This window comes from Natator depressus, chromosome 2 (genome assembly GCF_965152275.1).
Source record: "Natator depressus isolate rNatDep1 chromosome 2, rNatDep2.hap1, whole genome shotgun sequence".
NCBI classification, from domain to species: domain Eukaryota; kingdom Metazoa; phylum Chordata; order Testudines; family Cheloniidae; genus Natator; species Natator depressus.
Window position 1 is genome coordinate 5,524,735 of NC_134235.1, and position 27,454 is coordinate 5,552,188.

At 48.4% G+C, this 27,454-nt stretch overlaps 1 protein-coding gene across 2 annotated transcripts; it reads left to right on the forward strand.

Moving 5' to 3' along the window:
- The first annotated feature begins 692 nt into the window (after window positions 1-692).
- Window positions 693-26,715, forward strand: LOC141982056 (lymphocyte antigen 6E-like). Of its 2 annotated transcripts, XM_074943747.1 has the most exons (5): window positions 693-754; window positions 1,638-1,740; window positions 5,472-5,604; window positions 23,602-23,721; window positions 25,793-26,715. In XM_074943747.1, exons 3-5 carry the CDS (start codon window positions 5,553-5,555, stop codon window positions 25,996-25,998), a joined length of 378 nt encoding a protein of 125 aa, XP_074799848.1. In that variant the 5' UTR covers window positions 693-754; window positions 1,638-1,740; window positions 5,472-5,552; the 3' UTR covers window positions 25,999-26,715. The 2 variants fall into 2 exon arrangements, with proteins under 2 accessions (XP_074799848.1, XP_074799847.1); XM_074943746.1 differs by lacking the exons at window positions 693-754; window positions 1,638-1,740 and having other exon boundaries at window positions 4,958-5,604.
- Window positions 26,716-27,454: the final 739 nt, after the last annotated feature.

The following is a 27,454-nucleotide window of genomic DNA, read 5'->3' on the forward strand; positions in this document are numbered from 1 at the left end:
AACTTAATATAAATGAATTTACGGAGATTCTAATATTTGGGGGTTTTATTATAACTACAAAATTGTAGCAATAGTTTTTAACCCTTAAGATACTAAGATGCACTTTCAACCTTAACTCCAGCTTAATGAAGATAGTTGCCTTGAAATTCTGACTCACCCCGGCTTTCCTGACTGCTCAGAAACAATGGTATAAGGCAGAGGGTCTTCCAGGGCAGAGGCTCCGATGGGAGGAGTAAGGATAATTTTGTGGTTAAATCACCGGCATGGGACTCAGAAGATTTGGGTTCAGCTCCTGGCTCTGCCCCAGGCTCCTTGCGTGACCTTGGGCAAGTCATTTCACCTCTCTGTGCCTCAGTTTCCCCATACAGATGATGATACTGGTTGAGCAGAGGCCTGTTCTCTAAGTTGTTCAAAGTAACGCAAGTCCAGCTCAACCAATTATGTAAAATTATTTTGGAAAGACTGGTACAAATTGGATTGTTTTGAGTTATAAGTTGGGGGGCAGAGTCACTACATAAGAGGAGTGGGGTGGACTGGAAAAAGTGAACGTCACCTGCAAGGCAGCCACCCCCACCATCTCGTGGTGCTCCAGGACCCACCAAGACACCCTTGGACCTTCGTCATCCTGATCCTGAACGGCCTCTTGATCAGACTGAGCCAGAGAGCCATCACCATCTCCACCAGCTTCAGCTAATTCCCGAACAACACCAGGGACGTGAGACTCAAGCTCCTGCTGTCAACTTCCCCCTCCAGGGTTAGTTTCCTGACCCTCCTTCTCTCTTCTCTTTTTTATTCCGTGCTTTTCGCCTGCTGGCTGAGCTGGCCAAATCTACATCACGTTTTGCAACACCACTGCGAGCCTGTGACCATTAGGACAAGCTGAGAACAATGCAACCCCGCCCCCCCAATCTAAATCAGACTCTGATAGCATCAGTAGCTCCAAACCATCTACACTAACCGTTACTCTTTTCCCCAGGAAGAACAGCGACCACCCCCTCTAAAAGACAGCGAAGCAGAGGCCTCTCTCTGTATAAAAGGCTCCATACAGCTCAAGGAAAAGGGAATAAAGGGTGTGGGTTGTTCCCAGTGTTGCCAACCCCCTATGCGCAAAAATCCTAAGTCAGGCTCACCAAAAATCATGAGACTGGCTTTAAAATCATGACATGATGTAAAGCTACCAGATTTGGGGTTCTCTTTATTTGCCTTCCACTTTTGAGGCTTGAAACTTGCTTTTTCTTTAAGGATGTAAATCATCCCATCTCCACCTGAGTCCAGGAGCTGGGACTTTAAGGAAAACAATAATCATCATGAGACTCATGAGAGTTGGCAACGCTGAGTTTCATAGCGTCCAAGGCTGGAAAGGGACCATTGTGGTCATCTCATCTAACACAGGCCAGAGAAGTTCCTTGAAAAAATTCCTAAGGATTATCCTTTAGAAAAACATTCAACCTTGATTTAAAAATGGCCAGTGATGGAGAATCCAATATGGCCCTTGGTACATTGTCCCAGTGGTTAATTCTCTTCACTCTTAAATATTTACACCTTATCTCCAGTACAGTGAAAGCCTTTACAGGTAACACTTTATATCTCAAATGCTTTAACTGTTTTTCCCCTGTCTTTTCTGTCTTTAATAAAAGGTTGAATAGATGTGAATGACGGTTGTTACAATCGCAGTCAGCGGTGGTCGCTTGATGTGGACATTCCAACGGAGCCTTGTGGAGGAACCTTAAAGAACTGGCTGTAAGTAGCTTGCCAAGAGTCACCCAGGAAATCTGTGGTGGAAAAGACAATCAAACGATGGTCTCCCAAGTTCCAGACCAGCATTCTAGCCACTGGCTCACACCAAAGACTTGATTTGCCTACCTGAAGAGGAAGGGCTGAGGAGGTAGCATCTACAAATAATGCACAATCCAAAGGGATAGCCCTGTTTGCTACCCCGTAACACTGGCCCTGGCTTTTATATGCAGAAAAACAGTTGTTCGGGCACAGGTGAGCTGTGGAGTTTTTGTAGCCTGTTGAGGTGGCCTTAGAAAGAAAAAGGTGGAGAACCCCTGGGTTAGATATTGAGAAAGTGAAAGTTGCAATGGCTGGATTTAAACCATGGATAAATAAGAGATATTGCAAAGAATGTGATGAAGGTCTAGGTGCTGGCCAGGAACTAAAGAAGGTCCTTCCCATGTATGTATGAAATGTTTATAGTGGTCTTGTTGTTTGGAGCATTAACTGCAGCATGTGAGAATTCCTTTGGGTGATCACATGTCCCGATTTTATAGGGACAGTCCCGATATTTGGAGTTTTTTCTTTTAAAGGTACCTATTAACCCCCAACTCTATCCCGATTTTTCACACTTGCTATCTGATCACCCTAGAATCCCTTCTCTTGTCACAGGTCCTTATGCATGGCAGACTCTTCCCTGAACTGATTTGTAAGGCTGCAGCATCTCCACCTTCCAGGCCCATTGCTGCCACAGCACCTACAATTCGCTAGCCAGTTTGCGATGGCTTGGCTGAGCGGTGGCTGGCAGCTCCGGCAGAGAGAACAGCTCTCAACCCCCGAAGCCTGCCCATGCGTGACCACAAGCCGACATCACTTGTGACCAGCGGCCGAATTGTGGGACATCTGGTTTTTGTTGCACGTTGTGCTGTAATTGATCAGGATGGTTATTAACTATGAAGCCTATTGTTAGGGATGTTTACTCACTCTGTCAAACAAATAGATCAGCAGGAGTCATGCCCAGTGGTGAAAGCAGGAGTCAGTAGCCAGGAGTTGGAGCCAAGGGTCAAAGTGAGTGAGACAAGGAAGGAAGGAGAAGCTGCTGGGCTTAATAGCCAGTCTGCTGACTCTTCCCACCAGTGGGGCGGGGTAGCCAATCAGGCAGCCTACTGCAGGCCAGCTCCTGTGCTCATTAAGTTGCCCAGAGACTGGCCCTGCTGCAGACCCTGAGTCAGTCGGTTATAGAAAAGAGGAAGGTCCTAGCCAAGGGGCTTGGGGATTTTGGGAGAGGGTCCCTGCCAGGGGTATCAGGTGGAGGGAGGTGTAGAGAAAGAGGAGAGTCCCCGCTTCATCTGCCCCCAAATTCTACTAATGCCTCCCCTGCCTCCAATGCAATTAATGCTGCTGGCCCCACCCCCAAGTCAATTAAGTGGGATGAGGCAGACCCTACCCGAGGGCTCTTCTATTGCTGCGGCTGCCCTTGCCCCCCTTAGCCGCTCCTCCAGCATCATCCCTGTGCCCTGATTGGGGTCCCTGATGCTACCGTAATTTAAATCTTAAATAGCTCACCCAAGAAACTACACTGAAGTTGCAAAGTCAAGCACTCGAAAACTAGCAAATGCCAGGTAGGTTTTTAGTTGCCCTAGCAACTTAATTCTGCCCCCTGTGTGACCATCCCTGGATGTACTGAATGAGGCACTTGTCCTGTGGGAAAAGACCCTGGGGTGCCAGTAGCCTGCCAGGTGTGCTGTGACTTGGAGGCGAGCAGTGTAGGGGCTGCAGCTGCTAGGCTGTGTAGCTGCTAGCCCTGCTGGGTCCCAGTAACCGCTCTGAGGCCTGGCTATGGGAAAGGGTATTTTACTAGGCCTGGCAGGAAAGGGAAGGTTGCAAATACCCTTTGTGCAGTTACAGGTCACAGTGAGCAAGAGCAGTTCGTGTTTGAGTCCCTGGGACAGTCCACTCAAGTCAGGTCTCTTCAGACCGAGTGCATAGGGTGCCCTGTCCAGGCCAGTCCCTATTCAAGCAAATAGGAGCTCTGAAGTTTCCAGGCCAGGCTCAGTTAGTGTCTCTCATTGGGGTCCCTCTGCACTGGCTCCTTGCCCAGCTGCTGCTGGTCCCCCGTAAGCCCCACACAGACCAGCACCCGTCTGCAATGCCCGGCACGCAGCCTGTTCCACACCTAGCTCTGCAGACAGTTCTTTGCATCCCGCTTCTCTGCAGCTCCTGGTTAGCCATGCGGCTGCTGCCTCCCAAAAGAGCCCCATCATTTTCTGCTCAGGGTCCTTCCTCCTAGCTGGCCTGGAGAAAGGGAAGCGCTGTGGGGAAGGGACTGATGGGAGTTGTAGTCCCCTGGCGCAGCAGGTTCATCACACCTAACTTTCGGGTGCTTGACTTTGCAAAGTAAATAAAGGAAAGGTCACAGGAACCCATTTTAATGGACAAGCCTCAGGCAACAGAAATACAGAGGCCAGTCCCACCGCCCCTGGTAATTCAGCACTAAATAATAATACATGATGAGAGAACTGTGGAAACCTCATATTCTGGGGCATTTTAAACCAGACTGGAGAAAGCCAAGAGAAGGATGCAATCTCTTGGGAAGGAAATGGGTTTAAATTAGGGGTTCTCGCCCAGGCTGGGGTTTGACAATATCAGAACGTTCTGTGGGAACATGTCGATTTGGCCGAAACTTCTGAGAGAAACCGGCCTGACTTCCTGCCAGCTCACCACCCATCTCCTCAGCAGCCCGCCTGGAGGGAAGTATGGGAACTGGGGTTCCCCAAATCCCTGAGCAGCCATCTCCCCAGCTGTCTCCTTCCCCATCCCTGATGTAGCTGGCTGCCTCCGTGGTTCTCCTGACTCCCTGCCTGGTGGGCTGCTCCGCTCCCTGGAGCCCCATGCTCGCTGGCTCCCTGGGTGCTGCCTGGGGACCGCCAGGCTGCCTGATTCTCTCACCGCTGACTCCCCAGACAGCCAGCTTCCTGGTCTGCCCAACAATTCCCACCTGCCCTGCTCCTTGCAACTCCTTGCTGCCTGCCTTCCCATCCGCCTGCCTGGCAGGCTGCCCCACTCCTTGAGTTCCCCAATTCCCAGTGCTGCCTGCCTCCCGCTCTGCGGGGCTGCCCCACTCCTTGGTGCCTTGAGCTGCACAGCCAGCTGGGCCGATGGGGAGTCGGGCAGCTGGAGGCATCATGGAGCCAGGGCAGTCCAGCAGCCTGCCAGGCCGGGAGGTAGGCGCCCTAGGGTGCTGGGAGATTTGGGACAGAAAGATTTATCACCAACTGGAACTTTTTCAGAGGATGGAGCTTCTCTGTACTGGCCAGCTGCACTAGTGACCCTCATCCCTCTCTCTGTGCCTAGAAGGCAGGGAGCGGGATCCCCACCCTATTTGCTGTTGGAACCCGGTATAGAAAAGGTTAAGAATCACCGGATTAGACAATAGAGTAGGGATTTTCCTTCGCTGGTGTCTGGCTTATGCAGTGTATTAACCATCTCCTTGTGCATCTCCTTGGCACAGGAATGCTTTAGTGCTCATGCATTTCCTCCTCCCTCCAGACTGCAGCGGGGAAACGAAACCAAACACAATTACATTTCCTGGGGCACTGCATTCTGTTAAGACTCTGAGCCTTGTTTCCTCTGGCTGCTCTTGAACTAAGAAAAAAACCCACGTGAGCAAACTCCCCTGCACATCCCACACCCAGCCATCAATCTCCTGTCTCCTCCCCGCTAACTCACAGTCTTTGCATGCACTGCCTTCACAGGTAAACACCAAGATCCTCATTTATACCCAGCCCCCAAAGAAGCAGCTTCCCTTCTGCCCAGGCTGTGACGGCAGGCCGAAGATGAAGGCTTTTCTTCTCGCCCTGCTGGTGGCGATTCTGTGTGTGGAGCAAGGTGAGATGCTGCTCATGATTCCTCTGTGCCAGACAAAGAGCCAGGGAAGCGGCTAGAAATGGCAGGGGCAGAGGGGGATTTTTGCTGCACCGTGGGCAAAGATTCTACCTTTAAGTGGGAGCTGGCAATTCTGCAAACCTCCCTTTGCAGCCAGCCGCTTGGTCGTGCGAAGCAACGGCTGGTGCTTTGGCTGTCTTTTGAGCACTAGCTTGTGTGGATGTAATAAAAATAGCTCAGTGCAGGCATAGCAAATTATCTCCATTTCACAATGCTTAGGGGGATGCAGTGCTCTGGATGCAAGAGAGAGCACAGTTCTGTGGATCTGAGCTCCTTCCAACAGCAGCATGTCTTGAGAGGCCTAGAGGGGGATGAGCGGGGGCTGACTACCCCTGGAGACCTGTCTAGTCGTCTCTTAAAGAAATCTTTTATACGGTTATCCTCTGAGCTAGGCTCTTTTACTCAGGGCGATCAGTGCTTCTCAGCATTGCTTTCTTGCAGCCACAACTTTTGCAAGTTCTTCTACTGTGGTCAGCTAAAAACATAAGGGTCTGATTGATCCCAGATACAGTGGAGTAAATCAGGAGTAACTGCACTGAATTCAATTAAGCTGGCGCAGTGGAACATCAGCACAAGTGAGATCAGACTCAGGCCCTACGATCTTACAATGCTGTGGTGGAAACCAGTAATATGGGAGGGGGGTCACAGCAGTAGGTTCCGGTTGGAGGGGCCACTGGTTGATTCTTAATGGAGGATAAATTTTACTCCTCCAACTCTTCCTGAGCTCATCTGGTTTTAAAAATAAGGAGGTCTGATACTTGGTTGGGAGACCTCCAGGGATAAAACGTGTTTGTGGAACAGGCTTTTATTTATTTATTTATTTGTCACTAAACCCTAGGAAGAACAGGCTCGGTTATTAACCAGTGACTGTTCACTTGTTCGAAGATTTCCCCATTTATATGCTCCCAGATGTTGTTGTCTTTTGATTGTCTATACAAATGTATTATCCCCCTCTCTTACTGTTTACTCACATTAATGTACATAAATAAGTCAGCCCAAGACCTGCACCGGGTGCCAGGGTAAACTACAGCCTGAGCCCAAGGGAACTGACCAGCTCCAGCCACCTGGGTTTCTGTGGGGTCCACACTGAGAAAGAACTAGTTGGTTTCTCACTGTTCTTAAGATGATCTTAGCTGCCCCCTCTAGATACTCACTCTGGATTCCACGCCGCAGTATTTAAGCCCATCATGATGTGTGTTATTTTCCGAGTCCCAGTTTGTATGGGATCAAATTAAGCCCAGAGCATGAGAGAAATCTGCTGGCCCCTGTGCCTGGACAATAGACACCCTTCGCCAGGCAAATGGGGTTATTGCAGGTAGCTTTGTCCCCAGAGCTTTGTTCTCAATATTCCTTTTGCCATGCAAGGACCCTCTCCCGAGGAACTCCCTTTGCTTTAGCTGGCTACACATTAACCTGCCTTGAAGACATCACGTGGAGTTTAAGTGCCAAGTACTGGGCTGTTGAAGGAGAGCAGTGGCTGCGCAGAGAACACAGACAGAGCTGGCGTGGGCAGTAACGGCTTGATCCAGAGCCCAGTGATGTCAGCGGGAGTCTTTCCACTGACTGCACTGGGCTTTGGGTCGGGGTTTGAGAGCCTTGGCCGAGCTCCGCTCTTTGCAAGGTCAGATTGCACAGGTTTTATCTAAGGCAGTGGTTCTCAAAGCCGGTGCGCCGCTGTTCAGGGAAAGCCCCTGGCAGGCCGGACCGGTTTGTTTACATACCGCGTCCGCAGGTTCAGCCGATCGTGACTCCCACTGGCCGTGGTTCACCGCTCCAGGCCAATGAGGGCTGCGGGAAGGGCGGCCAGCACGTCCTTTGGCCCACACCGCTTCCCGCAGCCCCATTGGCCTGGAGCGGCGAACCACGGCCAGTGGGAGCCACGATCGGCCGAACCTGCGGACGTGGCAGGTAAACAAACTGGTCCAGCCCGCCAGGGGCTTTCCCTGAACAAGCGGGGGACGAGCTTAGATCAGTGGTCCTCAAAGGCATTTCCTAAGGGCTGTAAAAAGAAAAGGAGTACAGGTAAGGTGAGCTATTACCAGCAGGAGAGGGGAAAAAAACCCAAAAAACAAAAAAACTTCTGTAGTGATATCTTGTCAACTGCTGGAAATGGCCCACCTTGATTATCACTACAAAAGGGTTTTTTTTTCCCCCTCTCCTGCTGGTAATAGCTCACCTTACCTGATCACTCTCCTTACAGTGTGTATGGTAACACCCATTGTTCCATGTCCTCTGTGTATATAAATCTCCCCACTGTATTTTCCACTGAATGCATCCAGTGAAGTGAGCTGTAGCTCATGAAACCTTATGCTCAAATAAATTGGTTAGTCTCTAAGGTGCCACAAGTCCTCCTTTTCTTTTTGCGGATACAGACTAACACGGCTGCTACTTTGAAACCTAAGGGCTGTGTTGTATCTCAGGAGTTCGTCAGCATCTCTAGTAGCTGAGCACCAAAAGCTTCTTCTCCTGGCAAATTGTTCCATCATCTGTTTGGTGGCAATTGGTTTTTGCGCTTGCATTGCTTAGGTTCTTTGTTCTGTAGTTTCAGTCTCAGCCTCCTTAAATAATTCCTCCCTCTTCATTGCGTTTTCTATTATTAGACATTTTTCAGGAGCCCGTTGTTTCTGTTTTTTCTCTGTAATGTACTTGCTAGCACTGGCGTTTGACTTGGTGCCGTGTGAGATTTCGATGGAAAAACTAGACGGACAGAACATTAGCACGGCACACACTGACTACGGCCACGTCTACCCGGGCGCGTTTACAGTGGCACAGCTGTACCGATGCAGCTGCGCCTCCGTGCGATCTCTCGTGTGGCTGCTGTACGCCGACCGGACAGAGCTCTCCCGCTGAGAGGACTAAACCACCCCCAGTGAGTGGCTGTGGCTTTGTTGGCGAGTGAGCGACATAGCAGTGTCCACACTAGCAGTTATGTCGGTGTAACTGATGTCTCTCCAGGGGGGATGGGGGGCTGTTTTTTCACACCCGTGAGTGGCGTAAATTTTGCCGACATAAGTGGTAGTGTAGACCTGGCCTAAAAGCTGGCTCACTGATAGGTGTCGCAATGTAATTGTCAATGGGGAATCGTCAATGAGTGGGTGTGTCTCCAGTGGGGTGCTGCAGGGATCAGTTCTTGGCCCTATGCTATTTAACATTTTTATCAATGACCTGGAAGAAAACAACGTCATCACTGATAAATTTACAGGTGACAGAAAAACTAGGGGAGTGGTAAATAATGAAGAGCTCAGGTCACTGATAGAGAGCTATCTGGATTGCTTGGTAAGCTGGGCGCAAGAAAACAACCTGCGTTTTAATGTGGCTAAATGTAAAGGTATACATCTAGGGACAAAAATGTCGGCCGTATTTACAGGAGGGGGGACTCTCCCTGGGAAGCAGTGACTCTGATAAAACTTTGTGGGGCCGTGGTGGATAATCTGCTGAACATGAGCTCCCAGTGTGACCCTGTGGCCAAAAGGGGTAATATCCCACAGTGTTGTAAATTGCACCTAGCTACTCAACATAAGTATTTGGAATTATGAAAAAAAATCATTTTCACTCCTCTTTAACCGTGTTTGCCAGCGTAGCTCTGGGAGAGGGGGTGGAGCTGGGTTCTATTCTGGCTCACACATCCTCAGAATTATTGTGTGATCATGAAATGGTTATTAGTGAGAGGAAGGATGGTCTGGTTGATCAGGCACTAGAGTAGTATTGAGAGACCTAGGTTTAAATTCCTGTTCTGCTACAAACTTCCTGCATGTCCATGGGCAAGTTACTTAGCCTCGCTGTGTCTCAGTTTCTTCATATGTAAAAACATATGTAAAACATATGTAAAAACAGGGGTGTTGTGAGGATAAATACATTAAAAATTCTGAGATACTCAGCTGCTATGGTATCGGGGGGCTGTATAAGAACCTGAGCTAGATTAGTGGTGATGAGTAAACAGGAATGATCCAGGCTAAATTTGTGGCACTGATGGAATGCAAACTGAACTAAGATCATCTGCCTTAGAATCACCAAGGGACAATCAATGTGGAATCTCTGTGATGCCATTTGTACTGACTCAGAATTGAACCATCAAATTATTTCACTGATTCGTGGGCTCCTCGGAGGACCGTGCCATCTGAGGCTGTGTCAGTGGGAGGCTTTCCTCTTGTAGCCTATAGGATTAACCTGCTTGCTTGCATATATATATATATATATATATATATACACATATATATACACACACACACACACACGCATATATATATATATATATATATATATATATACACACACACACACACATATATATATATATATATATATATATATATATAAATAATTTCTTATAGTTTAAGTATTTGATGTATTGTAATAGGTTTATACATTTATATTAAAAATAAGTTTGGCTGTAATGCAAAAGACCTACAGGCCATATCCTGTATGTTAAGCTAAGGCAAAGTTACGGTCTCCCACAGTATTCTTGTCAGCAAGTTAAGGAAGTATGGGCTGGATGAATGCACTATAAGGTGGGTAGAAAGCTGGCTAGATTGTCGGGCTCAACGGGTAGTGATCAATGGCTCCATGTCTAGTTGGCAGCCGGTGTCAAGTGGTGTGCCCCAGGGGTCGGTCCTGGGGCCGGTTTTGTTCAATATCTTCATAAATGATCTGGAGGATGGTGTGGATTGCACTCTCAGCAAATTTGCGGATGATACTAAACTGGGAGGAGTGGTAGATACGCTGGAGGGGAGGGATAGGATACAGAAGGACCAAGACAAATTGGAGGATTGGGCCAAAAGAAATCTGATGAGGTTCAATAAGGATAAGTGCAGGGTCCTGCACTTAGGATGGAAGAATCCAATGCACCGCTACAGACTAGGGACCGAATGGCTAGGCAGCAGTTCTGCAGAAAAGGACCTAGGGGTGACAGTGGACGAGAAGCTGGATATGAGTCAACAGTGTGCCCTTGTTGCCAAGAAGGCCAATGGCATTTTGGGATGTATAAGTAGGGGCATAGCGAGCAGATCAAGGGACGTGATCGTTCCCCTCTATTCGACACTGGTGAGGCCTCATCTGGAGTACTGTGTCCAGTTTTGGGCCCCACACTACAAGAAGGATGTGGATAAATTGGAGAGAGTCCAGCGAAGGGCAACAAAAATGATTAGGGGTCTAGAGCACATGACTTATGAAGAGAGGCTGAGGGAGCTGGGATTGTTTAGTCTGCAGAAGAGAAGAATGAGGGGGGATTTGATAGCTGCTTTCAACTACCTGAAAGGGGGTTCCAAAGAGGATGGCTCTAGACTGTTCTCAATGGTAGCAGATGACAGAACGAGGAGTAATGGTCTCAAGTTGCAATGGGGGAGGTTTAGATTGGATATTAGGAAAAACTTTTTCACTAAGAGGGTGGTGAAACACTGGAATGCGTTACCTAGGGAGGTGGTAGAATCTCCTTCCTTAGAGGTTTTTAAGGTCAGGCTTGACAAAGCCCTGGCTGGGATGATTTAACTGGGAATTGGTCCTGCTTCGAGCAGGGGGTTGGACTAGATGACCTTCTGGGGTCCCTTCCAACCCTGATATTCTATGATTCTATGATTCTATATCTGTATTAAGACCTTTTACCCAGAAAGCAAAGTTGACTTATATCTTCTTACCTAAACAGCGAAGACCTTTTATCTGGACCAATAGACAATGGAAGAATGGCATAGGGGTTTTTTCATTGTTGTAGCCACAGACGTAACAGGTACACCACAAGGAAACTTATGTGCGTATGTACATGTCATCAGTACGCACATACGTACTAGCCTATGGGGTAAGCGTACCCTCACATTTTGTGGGTGAGAAATGAAATTTGGGGATAGGAGGAAGGATTTCCGGCACTTGTGCCCTATAAAAGAGGTGACCCACCTCACTAGAGAATTCTTTTTCTACTCTATCTCTATTCCTCTTCCTCTTCTATTCTATTCTATCTACTATGACTACTACTATTAGTAGGCTATACTTGTTCTTCTTAAACTTTAGGTTTCAAGGGAACTAGGCTAAGCTTCGTTTCCTTTCGTTTTATTCTTAGTTTGTTTATTAGGTTTTAATTTAAGTTTAAGTTAGTCAAGTAAACCCTAAGTTAGTTTTAATAGCACTTAGTATTAGTTTCTTCTGAGCACTGCATCTCTCACTCAATAATTAAAAAACCTGAATCGCAAGGTTGGTCCGGTGTCTCTTACCACCAGGTTATCAAGGAAGGGTGTGATTACAGTAACTCCTCACTTAATGTCCTCCCACTTAACGTTGTTTCAAAGTTATGTCACTGTTCAATTAGGGAACATGCTCGTTTAAAGTTGTGCAATGCTCCCTTATAATGTCGTTTGGCTGCCTGTTCTTTCCAGTGCTTGTAAGATTCTGTGGAAGAGCAGCGACTTTACAAGGGAGCATTGCACAACTTGCTCTTCTCCGCCTCCTCCCTCTCTCTCCCAGTGCTTCCCCCACCGCCAGACAGTGCTTAGGACTCTCTGGGAGGGAGGGGCAGGAGCGGGGAAGCGCTGTGTCTCCACTCCTCCCCCTCCCTCCCAGAAAGTCCTAAGTGCTGCCAAACAGCTGTTTGGTGGCGCTTAGGACTTTGCGGGGGGGGGGGGGGGAAGGAGCGGGGATGCAGCGTGCTCAGGAGAGGAGGTGGAGTGCGGGGGAGAAGAGGTGGGCCTGGAGTGGAGTGGGGACGGGAAGAGGCGGGCCTGGAGCATCCCCCAGCAATGTCAGCACCTGTTCTTCTCCGGGGAAGCTGCTGCTGTGAAGGTGCTTCCTAGCGTCCTTGCCTGCAGCGGGCTGTGCCTGTGTGGGGTAAGCCAGGGGCACTTCGCAACCACAGTACAGTACTGTACACTAGATAATGCCTTTTGTCTGCCCCCCCCAAATTTCCTTGGAACCTAACGCCCCACATTTATATGAAATCTTATGGGAAAATTGGATTCGTTTAACATCGTTTCACTTAAAGTTGCATTTTTCAGGAACATAACTACAACATTAAGTGAGAAGTTACTGTATATTAACCAAAGCTTTGTCGCATATAATACTATATTATCATATGTATCTTTTGAATAGCAGTAATGCAATTGTAACTTTGTAACTCTGAGTATTTTACCATTAACTTACTATTATTGATTTTAATAAAAAGTCTTTAAGGCTATATCTGTCTCAGTGTAAGCTTCCTGTCCTACCCCCGAGGGTCGTTTGTAAAGTCTGTGAAGCCTGATTCGGGACAAGAACTTTTATCTTCTGATCAAACAGATTGGTGAGCCTAAAACCCATGCTATTAATATTAATAATTAATTATTGTTAATATTAATTAACTAAATTAAATAAGAATTAAATTGATAAATTAAATTAATATTATTAGTACACCCTAAATCAGGCTACAGACTGGCAAGCCAGCCAGGAGACTCGAGGAGTGTGTGACAGGAATTTTCAGGGATTCCAGACATCCTTAGACCCCTGAGAATCTCACCTGAGGCATAAGTAAAGAGTTAAAGTTAAAGAGAGTTAGAGCGCAAGATTTTATGTCTTGTTAACTCACTCTTAAGAACACAGGAACCTGATTTCCTGTGGCTGCGGCTCGGCAGCAATCCAGTGTTTCCTGTCTGTGCTGTGGTTTGACTTAGAGTTTTATTTTGGAGGTTTTGAATTTAATCTTGCAAGATAAAGTAATAGTGTTATTATTTTAAAAGTGATACGTCCCTTTTAAGGGGCTTTGTTAAAGTTGAAGATATAACGAATGGTACCAATAAGATATTAGCAGTAGTATCGGGCCCGATGACCCACACTAGTGGTGGTGGGGGAGTTGATAAATATATGTATTAATTACTGCCAAGAGGCCGCATAACTCAGAACTTGTACAGTTCTTCAGTCCCCACAATGCTCCCGGGCTGCACCTCTGATCCGTCTGCCTCAGTGTTTCCCAGCTGTTTGGCAGGTCCCGACAGAGGGAAAGACCTCTCAATCAACAACGAGCCATCGAGGGAAGAGAGGGGAATGTGCCCCCACGCCTCTATCATTTACTTGGGACTTATTAAACTAGCTGTAAAAACCGGTTTGGGGTATACTGAAGGGACACCTTCAGTTACAGAGTAAAAACAGCAGAGTGTTCATTATAATTTATTACATAAGCTAGTGAAATTTTAGAATTCAAATGAGTTCTATGTTACATGTTAAGGTAAGTGGAGCAAGGGCAAGAGTAGAGTCTGTTGAAGTTGCCCACAGTCTGGCTTTAGAAAACTTTGCCAGAAAATACAGTCAGGAACATGGAGATGGTTTAGAACAGCTGAGGAATAGCAAGATGATATCTGAGCATTGTAACCCTGGGGTTTTGTGAGTGAGGTATTTGATGTAGAAACGAAGCAGAAAAAAAAAAAAGAAAGGCTAAACTGGTAAAGGAAATAGCTGTTAAATGTCTGCTCGTAGCTTATAGTTCGCTGGGAAAGTAATTAAATAAAAAATTAGAGTTACTCAGGAAAGCCCAGCAAACTTTGGATGCCAGCTTAAAATCACTGGACAGCTATAAATCAGACCGTGGTTGGCTGTTAAAAAGAATCAAAGAGTTGAAAAAAATAGAAGGTGTGTTAGAGGAGGATAAAGAATCAGTTCCCATCCCTATTGGCATGGTGGAACTGATGGAGACAAAAAAATCTGCAGGGCCAATTACTAGAAGTAGGGTGAGAGAATTAGCTCAGGCTAATATAGTACCTTTAGAAGTGGAATTGGAGATTAAGTCTCAGGAGCCACAGGGAGAGTCAAAAGAGGAAGTTAGAAGTGCAGAAGCTACCAGCAGTCTGCAGATGGGAAAAGGAAGTCCCAGGGTGGCACCAGAGGAGGCGCAGTTGAGTGTCATCATAGAGGAGGCGATTAGTAATGTAAAATGGCGCTGCATCCGAGAGTGCTAAAGGAGTTGGCGGATGTGGACTCCGCCGATTGGAAGGCATGAGATGCACTGTCCTAGGGTTGGGGATTCCACGACCACCGCTCCCAAGAGAAGGAGGCGGGTGGTGGTGGTCGGGGACTCTCTCCTCAGGGGGACTGAGTCATCTATCTGCCGCCCCGACTGGGAAAACCGAGAAGTCTGCTGCTTGCCAGGAGCTAAGATTCGCGATGTGACGGAGAGACTGCCGAGACTCATCAAGCCCTCGGATCGCTACCCCTTCCTGCTTCTCCACGTGGGCACCAATGATACTGCCAAGAATGACCTTGAGCGGATCACTGCAGACTACGTGGCTCTGGGAAGAAGGATAAAGGAGTTTGAGGTGCAAGTGGTCTCCTCGTACATCCTCCCAGTGGAAGGAAAAGGCCAGGGTAGAGACCGTCGAATCATGGAAGTCAACGAATGGCTACGCAGGTGGTATCGGAGAGAAGGCTTTGGATTCTTTGACCATGGGATGGTGTTCCAAGAAGGAGGCGTGCTAGGCAGAGACGGGCTCCACCTAATGAAGAGAGGGAAGAGCATCTTCGCAAGCAGGCTGGCTAACCTAGTGAGGAGGGCTTTAAACTAGGTTCACCGAGGGAAGGAGACCAAAGCCCTGAGGTAAGTGGGGAAGTGGGATACCGGGAGGAAGCAGGAGCACGCGAGAGGGCAGGGCTCCTGCCTCATACTGAGAAAGAGGGGCGATCAGCGGGTTATCTCAAGTGCCTATACACAAATGCACGAAGCCTGGGAAACAAGCAGAGAGAACTGGAAGTCCTGGCAAAGTCAAGGAATTATGATGTGATTGGAATAACAGAGACATGGTGGGATAACTCACATGGCTGGAGTACTGTCATGGATGGATATAAGCTGTTCAGGAAGGACAGGCAGGGCAGAAAAGATGGGGGAGTTGCATTGTATGCAAGAGAGCAGTATGACTGCTCAGAGCTGTATGAAACTGCAGAAAAACCTGAGAGTCTCTGGATTAAGTTTAGAAGTGTGAGCAACAAGGGTGATGTCGTGGTGGGAGTCTGCTATAGACCACCGGACCAGGGGAATGAGGTGGACGAGGCTTTCTTCCGGCAACTCACAGAAGTTACTAGATTGCAGGCCTTGTTTCTCATGGGAGACTTCAATCACCCTGATATCTGCTGGGAGAGCAATACAGCGGTGCACAGACAATCCAGGAAGTTTTTGGAAAATGTAGGGGACAATTTCCTGTGCAAGTGCTGGAGGAACCAACTAGGGGCAGAGCTCTTCTTGACCTGCTGCTCAGAAACCGGGAAGAATTAGTAGGGAAAGCAAAAGTGGATGGGAATCTGGGAGGCAGTGACCATGAGATGGTCGAGTTCAGGATCCTGACACAAGGAAGAAAGGAAAGCAGCAGAATACGGACCCTGGACTTCAGAAAAGCAGACTTTGACTCCCTCAGGGAACTGATGGGCAGGATCCCCTGGGAGAATAACGTGAGGGGGAAAGGAGTCCAGGAGAGCTGGCTGTATTTTAAAGAATCCTTATTGATGTTACAGGGGCAAACCATCCCAATGTGTAGAAAGAATAGTAAATATGGCAGGCGACCAGCTTGGCTTCACAGTGAAATCCTTGCTAATCTTAAATACAAAAAAGAAGGTTACAAGAAGTGGAAGATTGGACAAATGACCAGGGATGAATATAAAAATATTGCTCGGGCATGCAGGAGTGAAATCAGGAAGGCCAAATCACACCTGGAGTTGCAGCTAGCAAGAGGTGTTAAGAGTAAGAAGAAGGGTTTCTTCAGGTATGTTATCAACAAGAAGAAAGTCAAGGAAAGTGTGGGCCCCTTACTGAATGAGGGAGGCAAGCTAGTGACACATGATGTAGAAAAAGCTAATGTACTCAATGCTTTTTTTTGCCTCTGTCTTCACGAACAAGGTCAGCTCCCAGACTGCTGCACTGGGCAGCACAGCATGGGGAGGAGGTGACCAGCCCTCTGTGGAGAAAGAAGTGGTTCGGGACTATTTAGAAAAGCTGGACGAGCACAAGTCCATGGGGCCGGATGCGTTGCATCCGAGAGTGCTAAAGGAGTTGGCGGATGTGATTGCAGAGCCATTGGCCATTATCTTTGAAAACTCATGGCGATCCGAGGAAGTCCCAGACGACTCGAAAAAGGTTAATGTAGTGCCCATCTTTAAAAAAGGGAAGAAGGAGGATCCTGGGAACTACAGGCCAGTCAGCCTCACCTCAGTCCCTGGAAAAATCATGGAGCAGGTCCTCAAGGAATCAATTCGGAAGCACTTAGAGGAGAGGAAAGTGATCAGGAACAGTCAGCATGGATTCACCAAGGGCAAGTAATGCCTGACGAATCTAATTACCTTCTATGACGAGATAACTGGCTCTGTGGATGAGGGGAAAGCAGTGGACGTGTTGTTCCTTGACTTCAGCAAAGCTTTTGACACGGTCTCCCACAGTATTCTTGCCAGTAAGTTAAAGAAGTATGGGCTGGATGAATGGACGATAAGGTGGATAGAAAGCTGGCTAGATTGTTGGGCTCAATGGGTAGTGATCAATGGCTCCATGTCTAGTTGGCAGCCGGTATCAAGTGGAGTGCCCCAAGGATCGGTCCTTGGGCTGGTTTTGCTCAATATCTTCATTAATGATCTGGAGGATGGTGTGGATTGCACCCTCAGCAAGTTTGTAGATGACGCTAAACTGGGAGGAGAGGTAGATACGCTGGAGGGTAGGGATAGGATACAGAGGGCCCTAGACAAATTAGAGAATTGGGTCAAAAGAAATCTGATGAGGTTCAACAAGGACAAGTGCAGAGTCCTGCACTTAGGACGGAAGAATCCCATGCACCGCTACAGACTAGGGACCGAATGGCTAGGCAGCAGTTCTGCAGAAAAGGACCTAGGGGTTACAGTAGACAAGAAGCTACATATGAGTCAACAGTGTGCCCTTGTTGCCAAGAAGGCCAATAGCATTTTGGGATGTATAAGTAGGGGCATTGCCAGCAGATCGAGGAATGTGATCGTTCCCCTCTATTCGACATTGGTGAGGCCTCATCTGGAGTACTGTGTCTAGTTTTGGGCCCCACACTACAAGAAGGATGTGGAAAAATTGGAAAACGTCCAGCGGAGAGCAACAAAAATGATTAGGGGACTGGAACACATAACTTATGAAGAGAGGCTGAGGGAACTGGGATTGTTTAGTCTGCAGAAGAGAAGAATGAGGGGGATTTGATAGCTGCTTTCAACTACCTGAAAAGGGATTCCAAGGAGAATGGATCTAGACTGTTCTCAGTGGTAGCAGGTGACAGAACGAGGAGTAATGGTCTCAAGTTGCAGTGGGGGAGGTTTAGGTTGGATATTAGGAAAAACTTTTTCACTAGGAGGGTGGTGAAACACTGGAATGCGTTACCTAGGGAGGTGGTGGAATCTCCTTCCTTAGAAGTTTTAAAGGTCAGGCTTGACAAAGCCCTGGCAGGGATGATTTAGTTGGGGATTTTACTCTGCTTTGAGCAGGGGGTTTGGACTAGATGACCTCCTGAAGTCCCTTCCAACCCTGATATTCTATGATTCTATGAAAAGATGAGATGAGCAGAGCAAAGGGGGAGGAGATATCCTCTCCTCTGTTAGTGTCCACCCCTGATAGTGAAAAGGGAGTGCTTTTAGAGACTGTGATTTTTCAGGGACTGGAAGATGCGGTGTCACAAGTGACACGAGTAGCTAGTGCCAGTGATGTAGTAATCTAAGTTACAACAGAGAGAAATACAACAACCAAGGGATGCAATTCCTGCTCCTCCACCCAATGTTACATTGGCACCATATAGATCAGGAGATCCAGCCCCTTTGGGTGGACAATTATTGGCGTTTGGGCGATCATCAACATTGCCTAGGTCCCTAGAATTTCGTGGACCCTCTACACCCCTTTGGTGTATGTTGGTATCATCTGGTGTACCGGTAGAACACCCTACTACACTAGATCTTAACAGACTAAACGATGTCCTGCGTCAGTGTAAAAATGCCTTGAGTGTAGGCCGTAGAGGTTATGAAAAGTATCCTGCTCATCCAGGATTATTTCCAGTGGAAAGTTCTGATAGCTCAGATGAGGAAAATGTAAATTTGGGTAAAAGAAGTCAAAACATAGAAATTATAAATTCAAGCTTGGATAGAAGTCCAGTTCCCTATCCGGAGAGAAGATCCTCACATCTTCAGATCCTTTAAAGGAGGCATTAGCCTTACTGGCCAAGGCATATTCTCAGGGAGGCCCTAAAATAGGTCGGCATGAAGCCCCTGTTGCAATACTTCAGGAGCCACGAGCTAATCTCACTGTGAGGTTTGAGGAACCCCCCCAGGGTTAGGCTGAGGTGTTCCTAAATTCCCTAGGTACCAGCGTTGGCAAAATGACCCTAACCCATGTAGTAACCCTGGACCTTCGAGTGGGCATGCCCCTCAACAGGATTATGCATTTGGATCCCATATAGGGACCCAGGACCGTGTTCCTTTCTTTTCAGATACCACACAGAACAATTCACGCCTGTAGAGACCCAAGTCACTGCATCCCCACAAAGATGAGGACTCAGTTGTAATGATGTTTAAGACAGTGCAGCAGATGCTTGAGGCTCAACAATGGGCTATCCAGATACTCCAAGCCCGCATGAATGAACTGATGATGGAAGGCCAAGGCCTGGCACCCTCAAACTGTCCGGTAGCCTCGGTTGACCCATTTCCTCCTCTCTGGTGGACAGCCTCCAGAGAGACAGAAGGAAAACGCGTAGATTATTTGTCTGCGTACTCTATGAATTACTCAGCATGACGCCAATCGACCCGAGCGTAGTCTTTGCTCCTTTAGGCAGGGATGCAAGCAGGAGACCCACAGTATCTCAGTATTATCGATACTGGGGCAGCAATTAGCATTATCCATGTTAAGGATCTTAGATCCTCTTCTCTGTCATCAGGGTGTACAAAAACACTTGCAACTTTTGCAAGTAATCAGGTTGTTACCACACTTTCTACACCCATTGAAGTACAGATAGGTCACCTAAGAAAGGAAGGAAATTGCCTATTGGGAATTGATTTCCGATACAAACAGGGATGTGTTCTTAATTTGGGTAACCAACTGTTGTGTCTTACTGCAGAACAGGCAAAGGATGACTCAGATCATACCTGAGTGTGGCAGGGTATCTCCAGGGGAGGACTCTGAACCTGAGGGGTATGATTGAAACACAATAGTGGCTAACCGTGCAGACCAACCTAAGGTACAGGCGTTACTTCGCAAGCATGCAGATGCCTTTGCTAAACACAAACATGATTGTGGATGTATGGCGGTCACTATTGTAAAAGGAGGAGATATATTAGCCCAAAACAAGCAAACCCATACAGAGAAAAGACTATCAAGTCTTTATTGACACAGGTAGTACGACTATTTGGCCCGTGAAGAAACCGGATGGCTCTTGGTGTCTCACAATTAATTACAGACGCCTGAATCAGGTCACACCCACTTGTGCCCCGACAGTAGCCAAGATGCCAAATCTAATCAAGTCCTTTGATCCAGAGGCTGTGTGGTTTACCTTCCTTGACATCAGTAATAGCTTTTGGACATTATCATTGGCACGCATTTCACGGTACCGTTTTGCATTTAGTTTCCAGGAAGTCCAGCTGAAGCCCAGCAAATTGCAACCATAAAATGAACATTGAAATTTCGAATTTACTACACCCTTATCGTTGCTCTAAGGGTAAGACTAAGCCAAAAATCACAAATTTAGGACTAAACTGTGTGGCAAATTGCTAGCACTACTATGATGGGTCTCGCGCTTTCTCTTCTTGGGTGGGAGTACAGGGCACCGTTTCTTTTCTTTTCACCGTTCCTTTTCACTAGTGTCCTAGAGGAGGGGAGTGGAGAGGGAGGGACCCGGGCCCGCCCTCTACTCTGGGTCCCGGCCCAGGGGCCCTAGGGATAGAGGTAAACCACTAGAACAAGTGGTTCCTTCCCCTGGGCTATTTCCCTCTCCTGCCCTTCAGCTTGTGGGGCTTCCTGCCCTCCTTCTGCACAAACCAGGTGTCCCTTTACCTAGGGTCTTGGTCTTCTTAGCCCACCGCAGCACTTCTCCAAACTCTCCTCTGCTTCCCTCCAAACTGCTCTCTGCTCCAACACCAATCCGCTCTGCTTCAACTCCTCCAAACCGCTCTCTGCTCCAACACCAATCCGCTCTGCTTCAACTCCTCCAAACCGCTCTCTGCTTCAACACCAATCCACTCTGCTTCAACTCCTCCAAACTGCTCTCTGCTCCAACACCAATCCACTCTGCTTCAACTCCTCCAAACCGCTCTCTGCTCCAACGCCAATCTGCTCTGCTTCAACTCCTCCAAACCGCTCTCTGCTTCAACACCAATCCACTCTGCTTCAACTCCTCCAAACTGCTCTCTGCTCCAACACCAATCCGCTCTGCTTCAACTCCTCCAAACCGCTCTCTGCTCCAACGCCAATCTGCTCTGCTTCAACTCCTCCAAACCGCTCTCTACTCCAACACCAATCCGCTCTGCTTCAACTCCTCCAAACCGCTCTCTGCTCCAACACCAATCCACTCTGCTTCAACTCCTCCAAACCGCTCTCTGCTTCAACACCAATCCACTCTGCTTCAACTCCTCCAAACTGCTCTCTGCTCCAACACCAATCCGCTCTGCTTCAACTCCTCCAAACCGCTCTCTGCTCCAACGCCAATCTGCTCTGCTTCAACTCCTCCAAACCGCTCTCTACTCCAACACCAATCCGCTCTGCTTCAACTCCTCCAAACCGCTCTCTGCTCCAACACCAATCCGCTCTGCTTCAACTCCTCCAAACTGCTCTCTACTCCAACACCAATCCGCTCTGCTTCAACTCCTCCAAACCGCTCTCTACTCCAACACCAATCCGCTCTGCTTCAACTCCTCCAAACCGCTCTCTGCTCCAACACCAATCCGCTCTGCTTCAACTCCTCCAAACTGCTCTCTACTCCAACACCAATCCGCTCTGCTTCAACTCCTCCAAACCGCTCTCTGCTCCAACACCAATCCGCTCTGCTTCAACTCCTCCAAACCGCTCTCTGCTTCAACACCAATCCGCTTTGCTTCAACTCCTCCAAACTGCTCTCTACTCCAACACCAATCCGCTCTGCTTCAACTCCTCCAAACCGCTCTCTGCTCCAACACCAATCCGCTCTGCTTCAACTCCTCCAAACCGCTCTCTGCTCCAACACCAATCCACTCTGCTTCAACTCCTCCAAACAGCTCTCTGCTCCAACGCCAATCCACTCTGCTTCAACTCCTCCAAACCGCTCTCTGCTCCAACGCCAATCCACTCTGCTCCAACTCCTCCAAACTGCTCTCTGCTCCAACACCAATCCACTCTGCTTCAACTCCTCCAAACTGCTCTCTACTCCAACACCAATCCACAATGCTTCCACTCCTTTCCTTGTCTGATTGAAGCAGGGGGGTTTTATCATGTGACTGGTTTCAGGTGCTTTAATTGGTGTCAGGTGCTTTAATTAATTTATAGCAAACTTTCTTCCCTCTACAGGGAATAAGGCTCCCTTCTGACACTCTCCTGCTTCGAGGAGCGGTGGGCGCTGTCCGAGGTTCTCTGCTCGGTGACCCCGTCCGGTTCCCTCCGTCTGACCCTTTGATTGAGGGGAAGAGCGAGAGACCGCAGCCCCAGCCGTTGCCGCTGTGGTACCATCATCACTGTCACCTAGGAGGGGTCCTATCACACGTGGGTGTACGTCCCCCCCCATCCCTAAACCGCCACCCCGCAGCTGTGCCCATCTTGTCGGGCACTCTCAGGAGAGGAATAATCGGTGACACTGGGCATGGCACTAGGTAACTCGAGGGGGTGGAAGACCATGAGTGTCGAGGAAGCCCCCCCCGCTCTCGGCCACCAGGTAACTCAGGAGGGTGGAAGACCACGAGTGTCGAGGAAGCCCCTCCGCTCTGGGCCCAGGCTAGCCTCCTGAAGGCTGCTGGGTTATACCTTGTGTTTGCTTCTGTTTTGTTGCATAGTTTTGCTTTATCCTTTTTGGTGATTCTTTGTAAGTGTTACACAAATAAAATTCTTTTCTGCTTCAAAAAAACAAAACAAAAAAACCACTCTCCTGCTGCCCTCTGGCCATGCTGTATCACAACTGTTACAATCCCATAAAGCCATATAGCACAGCTGCCTGAGCAAGTAAAACAGAACACACCAACACAAAAAAATGGACCATTACACTGAACCCAGGACTTATCCACAAAAAGAGCAATTTTTACTGTTTATAATATGCGTGACATAACCCTACTATTTAATAAAACCCAACGTAAAATTAATCAGCTAATTGCTTTAAATAATAATCAGCACAGGAATCAACATTTAGGAAAGGAAATTATATCCTCTGCATATGGAAAATACGTCGTAAATGCAATCACTGATGCATTACGATCCTTAAAATTGAAAAAGGTTCCTAACTTAATTATAAATAAGCAACTATTAAGTTGGTACTGTCCCAAGTGAGAATGTCATGTAGGACTGTCTCAAAATCAATGAAATTTTACACCTACTGCTTCCCCCTTATCCACTCGGCTGGTAACCTTGTCAAAGAAGGAAATTAGGTGGGTTTGGCATGATTTGTTCTTGAGAAGTCCATGCTGATTTTTCCTTATACTCCTGTCTGTAACATTCTGGCTTTGGAAAGGAACGTGCTGAGAAAGTATTTACAAATGGGTGTCACGGAAGGCGTTGGGGAAACTTTTCAGAGGCATAAATAGCAGTTGGGTGCCCAGCTGTCATTTCTGCCTTTGAAAATCCCCCCCCCCCCCGCTCCGTGCGTGGGTCTAATCCCGAATCCGTAATCTATGCACAGGAAAAACTATCGCGGGGTTCAATGAGAGTTCGGCCTGAAATAGTGGCTGAGAACATCAGGATACAGTCCATTTTGATGCTCATTAGCAGCAGGTGACAGGGATGGGGACTGTAGACCAGGAACCAATAACATATTCCTGCACGCCTCTAACATGGGCTGTGTTTTCCTTTTGCAGCTCACTCGCTGGTGTGCTTCACCTGTAACAAAGAGTCCTCCAACTGGGCTTGTCTGGCACCAGCTATATGTCCCAGTGATGCAAACTACTGTGTGACCACGTATCTTGGTGCAGGAATTGGTAAGCTTGGGCATGCTCTGTCTATTGTCTTTCCATAGCGTTTTCCCAGATGACGTGCTGCTCCCGTTCCAGATCACTGGGTTTTCCTTCCTCCTTCTGCTGGAAGGATGGGACATTGCTGATGTGGAATTGAGGAATCACTCACTCCTTGAAACCGAATGGTAGGCGCAGCCGAGTGAGTGACTCAGAGGAGGGCAGTGCAGACACTGTCAGGCTTCCTGTACATGAATGCGGGGGGGCTCCATATCTACCCCTCCAGCATTGGCTGAAGTCCTGAAATGAGGCTCTTGATAGCCCAGTCCTGCAGATGCTCCCCAGCAGTGGGTGCTGCTACTGCTGAGGTGGGCGAGGGCTGGGACTGAGTTCCCACCTGCTCCTCAGCGGCCCTGCGGGGGCTGCCCTGGGTGTCAAAGGGAAGGAGGCTGCCTGCCTGAGCGGCTGCCAGCCTTGAACGGCGCGAGGGAGCAGTTAGAAAGGGCTCAGTGGATCCTCTGCTTCTCAGCACAGGTTCTCAGGGAAGCAGCCTCCTCTGCTCTGCTGCATTCTTGTGGCATCGAGCCCACCCCCCTTTCCCTCCGGTTTGTTGGGGGGAAAAGATGGCTGCCTTTGTTCCTGGACTGCAGGGGAAAGGACATCTCCCAGCTGTGCCCCTCCTGCGCCCGATTGCACCCAGTGGCAATTATACATAAGTGTAAATGTCGTTGCCAGCCTCTGCATTTTGAGCGGACTGTGAGTAGCCAGTTCCTGGGGAGGCGCACTGATACTACTTGCCATGTGGTTCAGTTAACAAAAGTAGTGCCAGGCTATTGAGTTGCGCAGGGAACTCGCCCAGGGGATGAGAATGTTAGGCTCTGGTAGAGGCCTCCCTACAGGATGGGGGAGCAGGCAGATACCGGACACAGTGTTGGTATATAATACTCTAAATATATGTATTGATCACAATATAAACCCCACTCGCTCCACATTCACACTCCTTTCATACTACACCAGAATCAGAAGATCTGAAGGACATCCCGACGGCCAGTCGAAATTCAGTCCGATCTCAAGGTGTGGGCAGGCCGCCATAATCCAAGATGTTCCATTTCCCCCAATTCTTGCATAACTGCAGAGCTGGTGTTATTCCCTTCCTGCTAATTCTTTCTATTCCCCATGGACATAAAAGTTGTTTTTGCGCAGACAATTCTTGACCGCTCATAACTGTGAATCCTTGCTTCAGCTGCCAGCACTCAACTCCCGTCCTCATGTCAAACACACAGCATTTATACTGGGCCCATATGGCCTATCGCGTATTACAACATATACATCACACCAAGACCAGTTGGATGGCAGGCCGTTGTAACTGCCCTGCATAACTGACATTATGTGCCTTGCTTTCCCAGTCTGGCCTCCTTTCGCGCCTGGGGAAGCCATGCGATGGTTTAAGCACCAAACATCTCACGTGCCGGTGCAAGGTTCCACTATTGGCATGTGCAAGTGAGAGAATTTGCACGCTCCAATCCCAGTGCCTGGCTGGTTGAGCATGCACAAAAGGAGGCCGAGTTGAAGCCTTTTTGGGTATATTGGTGTCTGCTGTTTAATGAGCTCTGCTGTGACCTAGCTACTACCAGCTCTTTAAAGCACTGACGCTCAAGAGCAGGAGACAGGACTCAGTCACCTCTGTGCTGCGTCCCCGCAGCCCCCACTGAACTCCCAAAGCCCTGTCCCAGCATGCAGTGGGCAGAGTGTGACAATCTGGAATGGATTCTCAGGGTTTTTTGGGTGTTCCCTCCTCCTGGCCAGGAATATGAAGGGGATGTTCCCAGATTGTTACGTACGGGTCTGTAACTGCTAGGAAGAGACTAGTGCTGTTTTTATGGTATATAATAGCAGTAGTGAGCTCTAATGGCTGGGCATTCAGTGGCAGAGATAAGGCTGTGAGGCCATTAACTGCTGAGAAATGGCCTCCTCATCTCAGGATTGATTAGCTACATCGGTACAATTATCGCCTTTGCAGAGCTAAGGAGCTCCTGTCCGAACTCTGGGAAACATTCTAATCTTGAGTCTCTTTCTCTTGTTTCTTTTTCCGGTTCAGGTGGACATTCTGGGCAGAGCATCTCCAAGGGGTGTGCTTCAGTTTGCCCCAGCTTTGGGATAAACATAGGGATACTAGCTGCCTCTGCTTCCTGCTGCAGTTCATTCTTGTGCAACATCAGCGGGGCCAGCAGCGTGAAAGTCAGCTACTCGGTGCTGGCCATGGTGATCTTGGCCAGCTTCGTCTATATCAGGGCCGGACTGTGATCGGGTCAGGAAGGAAGAACTTGATGGCCTGAAGAACCTGCTCAAGCTTCTCCAACGAGACACCAAACCTCTCTCTGTGCAAAGCTATACTTGGGTTACCAATGGTGCCCTTTCTTCCAAACTCTCTCTCAGATCCCATTAGACAATACCTGCCCTCTTGCTGTTCACAAGGAAATCCTGCTGCTGTCACTGGGTGCCCCTCTGTGCGTCTCAGCAGATCTGGATTGCTGCTCCCATGGGTTTGGGCACAGGAGGCCTGGGAAGCTCAAATGAACAGTGCTGCCCCACTGGGGAGATGCCCGCTTGCACTCCTGACCCATCAGGAAATGGTGGATAATGTTGGCAGGGTTTCTGCTTTTATACCGTAGTCCCAGTTGATAGGGCTGATTTAAAAAAAAAAGGTCAGAGCTCACCAGGAAATGTTTATCCCAAACCACCTCCAAAGCGGAATACTTAAAGATCCCTGCCTCTTGCTACCGCAGGGACATTTCCCATCCACGTCACGCTAGGGATCAGCGCCAGACTGAGTGCCGGCAAGGCATGATCCAAAAACAGACCTCAGACACATTCACCCCCGGTTGGATTCTGGTTTTTTGCATTGTTTTCTTTATTCTGCTCCTTGGATGACTTTTCTTATGTAAAATGAATGCAGTGCTCGCACCGTGAGCATCACACCTGAATAAACACGTTCCCGTTCTTGCCTGAGCCCAGATGTATTGTGTGTCTGTTTGCTGGAAAAACGGGGTGTGTGAGGTGCCCTTAGCCGAAAGATCCACTCATGGGTGCAGCACAACTGCTCCTTGGGACAGCGGCTCTGTGGTTCTCATCAGCGCCCTCTCTCTCGTCACTTTTCATCCTAACACAGACCTTTACCTCCCATGCCTGCTCCCATCCCCCCTCCAGTATGGGCCCTCATGAACGAACACTTGAGTTGATTATTCACTTGTTCTTCCCAGCTGTGGTAGCTGTAACTTGTCCCACCGACCAGATGCTGCCTTGTATCGTTTTACTCCCTCAAAGCCCTTTCGGATTCAGTCCGTATGACTGAGGCTGGACAGGATGAAGCGTGAGTCTCGTCTCCCATAGACGTGTCATATGGGACTGGAGCAAACACTATGGGAGCAAAACCGCTGCGGGGTCAGTCTGTAGGTTAGATATTAGCATCTCTCCGATTCCTGCCTTCCATCGTCAGTGAGTAGTGACGGAAAACCCTGCGGCTCTATTTAAAAACAGCCATTATGAGCAAACTTCTTTAACCCCTTATCATCATTCCAGAGCGCCCCCATGCGGGCAGGTTGGTGTTGCAGGCGAGCCCTTACTTTGTTTCCCCCTCACCCAGGGTGGTGGCAAGTCCAAACAGCCTGTTAAATGTTAAACAGCACCCCCTAGTGGAGGGTGTCCTTTGTTAACAGAAAAGCCCAGGCAGAACATCAACAAAACTTTCACCCCAACATCC